Below are 10,924 nucleotides of genomic sequence, written 5' to 3'. Positions count from 1 at the left end.
CCTTTCCAGAATCCTGCACAGTACTATCCATCTCTGCTCACAGACCCTGACTGCATTGTTTATTAAGTAATGCTTTCATTCACCATTGCATAGGAGAGGAACTGGTGTGCTAATACAAGTTTGAAACTCTATAGATGGATAACATTTAGCATCAGACAGACTGTCTTGACTAATACAGTTATGCACTTGAAGTGACTTTCAATACAACTTCTTTATTTTAACCTTCTGAGGCCCCCCCATTTTTTGCTTGATTTTACTGTTGTCATATTTTTACTCATAACTCTGTAAATACAAGGGCTAGAGGCAAGTTTCTTATATGCAAACACTCAGCACAAAATGGAGATTCAGAAAATAACAAACAATTGTGTTTGTCCCACCAACGTTAATAGAGAAATCAAAACAGTTAAGAAAAACAAACACTCCGCACCGCAGCGGCTCCAGCGCAGTACAGCGTTATGCCCTCTACGCTAAAAGGCCGGGCCTCCTACCACGGGAGGCTTAACACTGTACTACTTTTACCGAGGAGTTACGTCACTTTGTAACTGGCTCATTATAGTACGAATGAGCCCTGGTTACACTCGGATATGGGCGTGTCTTGTATCATTGGAAAGCTACAGCCCTGCCCTGTACGTAAATGACAGACCTGTTGGCCAATGAGGGACAGGATTCGGGTAACAGGGCATGGAGTGTGGCCCCCCTCTCTCCTCACCAAAAAAAACCAAACATACGCGTTTCTTAAAGGGGAGGTAGCTCAGCACTGCTTATACGGAAATAGCCGTAACTACGCTCAATCGAAAGCTAAAGACCTGCGGTTTTCGGGAGCGACAGCTTTGAGCACCCATGGATTTGAGTAATATGACGTAGAATGCTCGTACCGCCCCCGGGACAATTTGCAAAGGGCGGACCCCAAAGACTGCCATAGAGGACACGAGCGCGAAAGCAAGTCTCAAGTTGTAACAACCTGCCATCACACCCATGCATTCTGAGACGAACATGGTGCCCATTACATGTAAGTAGTTGGGTTGTACACGTATTTTAGATGCTTGTTTTGGGTCGGAAAAACGTATTTTATTGCATCGCACAATCAGCGAATCTCCCAAGAAAATGCATCGCAAATGGAGGTGAATTGACTCACTTTTTGAGATGCGAACCCTGACAAAATGTTCGCTGGAAGCGCATAACGCGGAACTGCCACAGCCCGGACCCTGTAGAAAAGGCAGTCTTGGAACGGTCGGCAGGAGCCAGGGCCACCTGCCAGTAACCACTTTTAAGGTTAAGGGAGGAGAACCAAGATGAGCCGGCCACTTGGTCCAATGATTCATCAATGCGGGGCAGCGGAAATTAGTCTTTACGAGTGACTTCGTTCAGCCGGCGGTAATCAGCACAGAACCTCCACGTCCTGTTTTTCTTGGGCACCATCACAACAGAAAATCCAATCCCAGAATACACGGATCCTGTACGGCGGTCACCAAGACAGGATGGCAGTCCGCCCAGCTAGAGAGATCTCCAACATAGCGCAGCTGTGCATGGGGGCTAACTGTCCTGTTTCTGTCCTCGGGTGGACCGTGGTGACCTCCAGGGAGATCCCTCTTGGAAGAACATCAGGTCTCACCAGTGTGACAGTGGAACCTGTATCCACCAAGGTGATGCAAGGCAGAACGTGGCAGAAGTCCCCAACAGTTGTTCAACCCACCACGACAAAGGGCCCTCGTTGTTGGTTCTGGGGATGAAAGGGGGAAACAAATGGGGACAGGCTAGGGGGTCGGCAGACTGGTCCAGTTGGCACGCCGACAGGTGGCATTGATGGTAGGCAGGCGATGATTGCATGTTGTGGCTAACAGGCATCAATGCTGTTGCTGTAGTTGTGGCGGCTTTCTGGGGGTTTGGACACTCAGTGCCAGCTGCCGACAACAGCAGGGTCCGCGGCAGCGTCTCTACACGGGCCCTCCCTCATTTCCCTATTGTGAAGGCAGGTTGGTGGGCCACGGTTTGCAGTTGGGGGATGGGCAGTCACGGGAAGCCCACATCCCCAGCAAAGGCATAACTGGGAACTTGGGCCTCCCGGGCCCCTGACCTGGAGGGCTCACAGCAGGGCCACAACCTCAGGGGCCATTGGTGGCACTTCAGTAACTTCTGTCTGTCTTGCAGTTGGCTGGTGGGCTGTGGCAGTGCTCTCCTCCCACTCTTGAGCCATGCACAGTGTGGTGGCCAGAGAAGTAGGTCGCTGTAGAGTGCTTTCTCAATTAGCCCGCGCCCAGTGCTTCAGTAAATTGCAAACGGACCTGCTCCTCTTGCTCTGTCCGACTGGATGTGGCATAAGCCCTCTGGCTCTCCCTCTTCAGGTCAGAGGTTACTTTGGCAAGGCCTTCCCCTGGCAAGCGTGTGCAGCGCCTCAGACGCAACTTCAGACCTTCTGGATCAACAAGGTTTCCGAATCGGCGGCCCAGCGCTCCACAAAGTGCAGCATAGTCCTTTTTTTCCCCCGGTGGCAGGTTAAGCAACACCGGCGCAGCATCCCCTTTTAGTGCCTGTATTATCCGACTTGCCTTCTCAGCTTCACTCCAGTTGTGGATTTCAGATAAAGTCTTAATTGCGCCAAGAACGCTTCCCAGCTCCCTCTTCCATCGAACCCCGGCAACTTCGATGTGCTCAACTCCCCCGCCCCTTCATTATGCATCATTCAGTGTGTCTTTATTGATCTCTCTCTCACTGGCACAATCCAGTACGCCACAAGGCATAACTAACTTGTCCTTGTAATCAAAGTACAAGTGCAACCTGTGCTTTAATTCTTTAAAGTCCCCTTCACATTTTTTTTTTTTATTTCAGTGGGCACTTCATTCCACAATTGCGTTTCAAAGCTCGAACACAGCCTGTTAATCTTTTCCTTTTCCGTCCATGCATCCCACTGTGCCATCATTTCAAACAGCGTAATAAAGTCATCCCTGTTTGCTTACTGCTGAAAACAGGCAGCCTTCCTTTAATTTCTCTTCCATTGCCTCCATCTTCCCCCGCGGCTCTGTAGCGATGTGTTCCGGCCGCTGACGAGTCCGACTCCCTCTGCAGCGGTGACCCGGTGAACGCTTTCTCCATCTCTTTCCAAGGTCTGTCAGGCAAAAAGCCCATGATCCCACTTCTGTAACACCAATGTGATGACTTGCGGTCGATCACAGTTGCAGAAAAATAAAGTAAATAATAAAGATGAAAAGAGTTCTGCACAACAAATAACGTCACGAATAACCGGTTTATTTGTGCCCCTTTTCTCGGCTCAAGCACACAGCCTTACACGGTCAAAACAAACAAACAGCTCTGCTAAGTATAGCCAAACTCAGGTATTGAAAAGGACATAGTCAAAGTGAATACAAGTTTCCCTCCTTTTCTCTATCCGACACACTTCCTTCCACCTGTCTCTCCTCCCGTGGGCGCACACTAATGCCGCCCCCCCTTACAACACTACAGTATCTAATTATTCAATTGTATTTGTTATCATTTTTATTAAAATGCGTATTTTCTACTTAATCCTGTTAAGGCTGCACACATCCATAAAATAAAATCTTACCTCCAGATGTTTGTTTTTTAGATTTGAAGTTGAGTCCTTTAGAGATCTACATTGTCCCGTGGTGGACACATTTTGCACTTTGTTCCATTTTCTTTCTTTGGAAGTGAACAATTGCCTGCACTTCAACGAGTTAAATCCCTGTTAACACACGTTGCCACAACGTTGTAGAAACCTAATTAATGTTGGCACAACGTGGTAGAACTGTGTGTTACAGATTTGCGCAATTTCCTTACACTTGTACACTTTCATGTAAATGATCTAGAAGTAATCAGTCATCTCTTACTCTTTTTTAAAAGTGTTGGTAATCAGAATACTCGTCTGGCAGGAGGAACTGTAACTGGAATACAAGTAATAAAAATCTGTAATATGATTATGTAACACCTGTACTTGTATTCCGTTACTCCCAACCCTGTAGACTATATAGTTTAAAACTCAATCATAACAAGATAAAAAAAAATCCTAAAGTGTTCTGCCGTGTTTTTTTTTTTTTGTCACAGAGCTTTCCCAAAACTAAAAGAAAGATGCAGCGATACATTACAGTCATTCATTTTTTCTTGAAAGAAAGTACAATAAATTATGTGAACATATGCCACGAGGGTGGCATGATTGGCTTGATTAGTTTATTATTTAATAGTTGATTCTTATTATTGTTTTTTTCACTTGTGTTGTGTGCACTTTATTATTATATTTCAGTTTTTCTTGTATTTTCACTTAAACATTAACCTTGCATATGGTTTCTTTCACAATTTATTTCCCCAATTGCTTTTTATATGTGTTTTGGTTTTACATGTGTGTTTAGTTAATTGCCACACGCATGCCGCCCGGTCACAGTCCCATGTGGACTCACCCACATCGCCTCCCTATTGCCGTTACCTGCACCCCTGACTCCCGGCACTAAAAGCTGGAGGCTTTTGTTCATTGAGAAGACACTCAACTTAAAGGAACTTGACTGGACAATAGTCATGAAGGATGACTGGAACAAGACCGGTGAAGAAAAGACATTTGCAGAAGGTGGACAAAGGCGGAGACCCCCTGTGTGACATGTACCTTTGTTTAATTCCCGTTTAAAGAGAGAAACAGTATTGATAATTTAAATTAAGGGATGTAGACATGACATTAGAATACTTTAGTAACAGCCTATGGACCATATTTCTGCATTTATACAAGGCCTTGAGATTTCAGTTCTTGTTCATACTACACACTGCTTTTTTTTAACCAGTCGTTTTTATTGTTGACAGAAACAGACAATACAAACTATACTTTTTTTAACCTCCCTATCCAATGCCCTCCCATATTCCCCCACCATCTCAGCTGTAAACAGTAAAATAAACTTAAAATAGCAGTGTAACACTACATTAAAAACGGTAATAAATAAATAACGAAATAAACTAATAATATTACTAATAATAACTAAAGAAATAAACAAATAAATACTACAAAAATAAACGAATATATATATAATAATATAATATAATATATAATATAATGTATGTATATACTTATATATTGCATATTTTATTTATTTGGGTGTTAATTTTGTCACACATTGTCCATAGGAGGCGGCACTCCAACCGGGACCTTCGGATCTGGGCTCTCCTGCAAGACAAAATAAACAAAATTGACATTTTCTGCAATTTCCAGAAAATGTGTCAGTATCATAACATTATTAACACTTGGAATACAGAGGGGGGGTCCTCAATTTCTCTCTTTCCTTTCCTCTCTCTCTTTTCCTCCTTTTTTCCTCTCTTTTTCTCTTTTTTTTCTTCCCCCTTCTTCCCCCTTATTCCCCTTTCATTTTCACTTCTTCCCCCCTCTTAACAGACTATTGTTCCCCAGCTTATTGTAATACCTATTACCGATAGACCGTTTCCTATCTTGGGGAAGAAAAAGAGGAGGATATCACCACTTTTTGTGAATGTGATGATAATTCCACAAAGGTCCAATACCCTTCACTCCAGGTACCTCAACTCTCCCACAACCCGGCAGGCATAGACCACTCACACAAAAACATCAAACGGGCGCTTCAGACCAAGGTTAATATAGTTGTGATTTTTTTTATTTTTTTTTTATTTATTTTTTATTTTTAATTTACATTTGTCAATGTTCAATGTTTGATTTAATTCCATTTTATTTTTTTCCATTTTAATTTCGTTTTCACTTTCGGGTTCAGTTTCTTATCTCTTTCAGTGTTTTCTTGCTTAGTTATTTTAATTTGTTAACGAAGATGGTTTAAATATGTTTACTGTGAAAATGTATTCATTAGTTCATCCCCCCCCCAAAAAAAATATCCTCTAAATGTTGTTAGTTTACTCACCCTCATATCGTTGAGTGCCAAATGTGGCATTATAGATTTCATTATTCAGTTTGATTTTTAAGGACGGGTTCACATAAGAGCAGTATTTTGAGGCCAGGCATGGGGAAATGGGAAAGTTTATTTATTTATATAAAGACTTATTAAAAGAGCTCGGTTTCAATGAAGTGGTGGATGACTTCGTGAGGAGGAAGACAAGAAAGAAACTCCTGTAAGAAATTGTTTTGGTAACCATATGCTGGATTGTATAATTGTCAGGGCCTGCAAAAATTGTGTGTGTAATTGTGTGTTTTCTTAAATTGCATTTTCTTGCTTGATGATCTGATGTATACAGGCATGCAATGTGTGTCACAGGGTGGTTTTATGGTGACAAATAATTTTTTGATTCATATGATGCATTAATATGTGTATATTTGACAGTTAATTAATTAAAGACGTGTGTTTCATATGCCTTACTTTGCCTCATTGTTGATTATTCGTTGTGTAGCTAATATTAGACTTGTAGAGAGAAAAAATCCTTGATTCTGTAAACCCTGTACAATGTGTACAAATGCTTTTTTAGAGCAGGGGTAGCATGTATTTGACGTGGAGTGAGAACGGTTTGAATATTCATGATCATCATAATTTCCACTTTCTATTACTGTGAATGCGCAGCTAAGGGAAAGCACAGGAAAAAATCGTGGGAGGGGGACCCTTGGAGATAATTGGCCCCAGGGCCTTTGCAAGTCATAACCCATCCCTGCTGGGCACCACACTTCAAGAAAGATATCGCTGCTCTAGAGGCAGTTCAGAGGAGAGCAACCAGACTTCCAGGTCTGAAGGGAAAGTCCTACTGAGAGACTGAGGGAACTGAACCTTTTTAAGTGTGATTCAAGTCTTCAAAACCATGAAAGGCATCGACCACATCAAAGCAGAGTTTTTGCAGATGAGCAGGGACACACGGACATGGGGACACAAATGGAAATTGGGCTTCAGGGCATTCAAGACAGAAAACAGGAGACACTTCTTCACACAGAGAGTTGTCACAATCTGGAACAAACTCCCCAGCGATGTGGTAGAAGCTGAAAATTTGGGAACATTTAAAATTAGACTGGATAGTATCCTTGGGTCACTTTAATGGACATATTAATGGACACCAAATGAGCACGATGGGTCTATGGCCTCCTCTCATTTGTAAAATTTCTTATGTGCTTATGATAGGTTGTGAATGCAACCCCAGTTATCTGAAAAAGGAAGCACTGCCCATGGGTTGCAAGGTCACGCAGGAGTCCTAGCTCCCAGAAAAAGAGAGTACAAAAGAACATGTTCTGGATGTTTTGGTATTTTTTAACAAACAAAAAAAGAGAAGGTATTGTAATGTATTTTGTTACAAGTAAATCTGCAGAAAGTCCTTAGAAAATGATAGGAGGCTACATCAAGTGTAACTAAGGTAGGCTCTTTGAGGATGTAACTTCTGCTTTGCCACATGCACAATGCCAAAAGACTGCCTGCAATATGATTTGTAATATTATTATATAAATCCAGTGCCCCCCCATCTTTCTTGTGATACTAAATTAGGTTGTTAGAAAGTATTAAACACATATATTCAAGATTATTATTGCTGAATTTACCATTTACCAGTTCATGGTTTGTGGGGCAAGTAAACAGCAAATATTAGTATCCAATGATCATATTGATAAGCTCCTGCAGGTCTGATTGGAGAGCAATTAAATTGTCTTTTATACTGTACATAGAGTAGCCTGTCATACCTGATATTTGACATTTTTCCCCATTCTTTTCTTTTGTACATTCATTAAGTTGTTAATTTTGCTGCTGATCTGATAGATGAACCAAATACACTGTAGTTAAGTGCATTTGCATTCTAGATATGTTGGGCTGCAAGTGATGATAAACTTTTGAGGTTATGTTTTTTAACTTTTTACCCATGACAAATGAAATACATGTTTCCCGTTTTGATTTAACAATCAGTTTCACTCTGAGCAACTAGCACTCCTTTATTTACTCCTTTACTCCTTTATTTTTACAGCATGGCAATAAACTCTGGTAATACATTATTATTACTGTTTACGGTTCATCAATGTACAGTACCACTACTGAACCATGTACACCATTTATTAAGAATAATTAAGTTCAAATAAAATTAACAGCTGAACAATAAAGTTCTGTTTTCAACCATTTTATTTTCATATCAGTGAAATTCTACATATCAATGAATTGAACAAGCTTTGCTACCTATACATTGTGATGCAGCACTGGGCAGGGCAGGTAAAGGCTGCCCTGAATGGCACTACATCCCCCAGAAGCCTATGGCTCACTCTGGGGTAAGCACATGATGTGCAGGACTCCCTCCAATGGCCGGCTGCTGCATATACAGCTCTGGAAAAAATTAAGAGACCATTGATAAATTATCAGTTTCTCTGGTTTTACTATTTATAGGTATGTGTTTGGGTGAAATTAACATTTTGTTTTATTCTATAAACTACTGAAAACATTTCTCCCAAATTCCAAATAAAAATTTGAATGGAATGGAATAGCTGCCATACAAAAAATTCCAGTGGTCTCTTAATCTTTTCCAGAGCTGAATAATCAAGAAGCTGTCACCTTTTGTTCTTGGGAAAGAAGGAGAAAAGACAGTGAAGAGACAGTGAAATCTACTGGTAACAAACATATTACTTGAAATTTGTATTGGATTCTTGGATTATGGACATTGGCTTGGTTGCTGTTTTGTTTTGGTTGTGTTAAATTAGGTACATTTTTTTGAGAGGTACCTGTTTTAAGTATTTATGTAGGCTCAAAAAGGAGCTAGGGTTTAGTTTATAGTTTTTTGTATGTCCTTTTGTTTTTATCACCTCCTCAGTGTAAAATATACCACCTCCTTTCACCATATCCTGGCCTGTGTGTTCCTACTTCATAGACCCTGCCTCTACATTTAGCCTTGGCATTGTGTCCAACTCCACACAGTGCCACAACATACAGTATATTTATGTTTACTATGTATTATGTAAGGTGATTAATTTCTACCCCATTGAAAATGGAAATGGGCATAACATGGTTTTCCATTCTCTAAGAGAATTAGAGTTTCCTGAAATTCACATTCAGTATTGAGATATGAATCAAGCACTTTGATTAATATAACTATTGTCTTTGCAGCAGGTTTGTCCCATTAGACTGATTAGATGTATGAATTCCACATTTCAAATTGAATATTTAAGCAGAAGCAAACAAGTGTAGTCATAGCCATCGTAGATCCTCTCTTCAACATGGATAATTAATATTGGACAGCCTTTCAATTTTTTAGCAAGTGATTTAAGGAACAATGAAAAAAATACAAGAAAACAACACTCGGGAAACCCCTTCATTCAGGACTATTGGGAGTGCTCCATTGTCATGGTAACCCCACTGCAGACACTTCTCAAAATATTATTTAAACAAAAAAGGTGTGAAACATCGTTTTATACAACAAATAAGAAAACGCTACAGGAAAGATAACCCACCTAGATTAATATTAGAATAATCTTCTACATTCATTTTTTGAAGAGTGTTCTGTTATTGAATTTGGGTCTCCCGCTGTGGCTCTCCCTTTTGCATTTGAGTCATCTGGTGTGTCTCCCCTTTTTGCATTTAGGTCTTCTGGTGTGTTTCACATTTTGCATTTTGGTCTTCTGGTGTGTCTCCCACTTTTGCATTTGGGTCTCTCCCCCTTTTGCATTTGGGTCTCCCCCTTTTGCATTTGGGTCTTCCGGTGTGTCTCCCCCTTTTGCATTTGGGTCTTCCGGTGTGTCTCCCCCTTTTGCATTTGGGTATCTCCCTTTTGCATTTGAGTCTTCTGGTGTGTCTCCCCCTTTTGCATTTGGGTATCTCCCTTTTGCATTTGAGTCTTCTGGTGTGTCTCCCCCTTTTGCATTTGAGTCTTCAGGTGTGTCTCCCCCTTTCGCATTTGGGTCTCCCCCTTTTGTATTTGGGTCTTCCGGTGTGTCTCCCCCTTTTGCATTTGGGTCTCTCCCTTTCGCATTTGGGTCTCTCCCTTTTGCATTTGAGTCTTCTGGTGTGTCTCCCCCTTTTGCATTTGGGTCTCTCCCTTTCGCATTTGGGTCTCTCCCTTTTGCATTTGAGTCTTCTGGTGTGTCTCCCCCTTTTGCATTTGGGTCTCCCCCTTTTGCATTTGGGTCTTCCGGTGTGTCTCCCCCTTTTGCATTTGGGTCTCTCCCTTTTGCATTTGGGTCTTCCGGTGTGTCTCCCCCTTTTGCATTTGGGTCTCTCCCTTTTGCATTTGAGTCTTCTGGTGTGTCTCCCCCTTTTGCATTTGGGTCTCTCCCTTTTGCATTTGAGTCTTCTGGTGTGTCTCCCCCTTTTGCATTTGGGTCTCTCCCTTTTGCATTTGAGTCTTCTGGTGTGTCTCCCCCTTTTGCATTTGAGTCTTCAGGTGTGTCTCCCCCTTTCGCATTTGGGTCTCCCCCTTTTGCATTTGGGTCTTCCGGTGTGTCTCCCCCTTTTGCATTTGGGTCTCTCCCTTTCGCATTTGGGTCTCCCCCTTTTGCATTTGGGTCTTCGGGTGTGTCTCCCCCTTTTGCATTTGGGTCTCCCCCTTTTGCATTTGGGTCTTCCGGTATGTCTCCCCCTTTTGCATTTGAGTCTTCTGGTGTGTCTCCCCCTTTTGCATTTGAGTCTTCTGGTGTGTCTCCCCCTTTTGCATTTGGGTCTTCCGGTGTGTCTCCCCCTTTTGCATTTGGGTCTTCCGGTGTGTCTCCCCCTTTTGCATTTGGGTCTTCCGGTGTGTCTCTCCCTTTTGCATTTGGGTCTCTCCCTTTCGCATTTGGGTCTCCCCCTTTTGCATTTGGGTCTTCGGGTGTGTCTCCCCCTTTTGCATTTGGGTCTCCCCCTTTTGCATTTGGGTCTTCCGGTATGTCTCCCCCTTTTGCATTTGAGTCTTCTGGTGTGTCTCCCCCTTTTGCATTTGAGTCTTCTGGTGTGTCTCCCCCTTTTGCATTTGGGTCTTCCGGTGTGTCTCCCCCTTTTGCATTTGGGTCTTCCGGTGTGTCTCCCCCTTTTGCATTTGG

General features: G+C 42.1%; 1 protein-coding gene across 1 annotated transcript in view; it reads right to left on the bottom strand.

Annotated features, from left to right (window-relative positions):
• Positions 1–5,095: 5,095 nt before the first annotated feature.
• Positions 5,096–10,924, bottom strand: part of LOC136751843 (SLAM family member 5) — a 28,726-nt gene continuing 22,897 nt past the window's right edge. The window contains exon 10 of the mRNA XM_066707601.1: positions 5,096–5,152. Coding sequence (XP_066563698.1) covers positions 5,096–5,152 — 57 coding nt within the window. The remainder of the gene's footprint in view (positions 5,153–10,924) is intronic.

This window comes from Amia ocellicauda, chromosome 6 (assembly GCF_036373705.1).
Source record: "Amia ocellicauda isolate fAmiCal2 chromosome 6, fAmiCal2.hap1, whole genome shotgun sequence".
Taxonomy (NCBI): Eukaryota; Metazoa; Chordata; class Actinopteri; order Amiiformes; family Amiidae; genus Amia; species Amia ocellicauda.
This window is presented reverse-complemented; position numbering and strand designations above follow the sequence as displayed.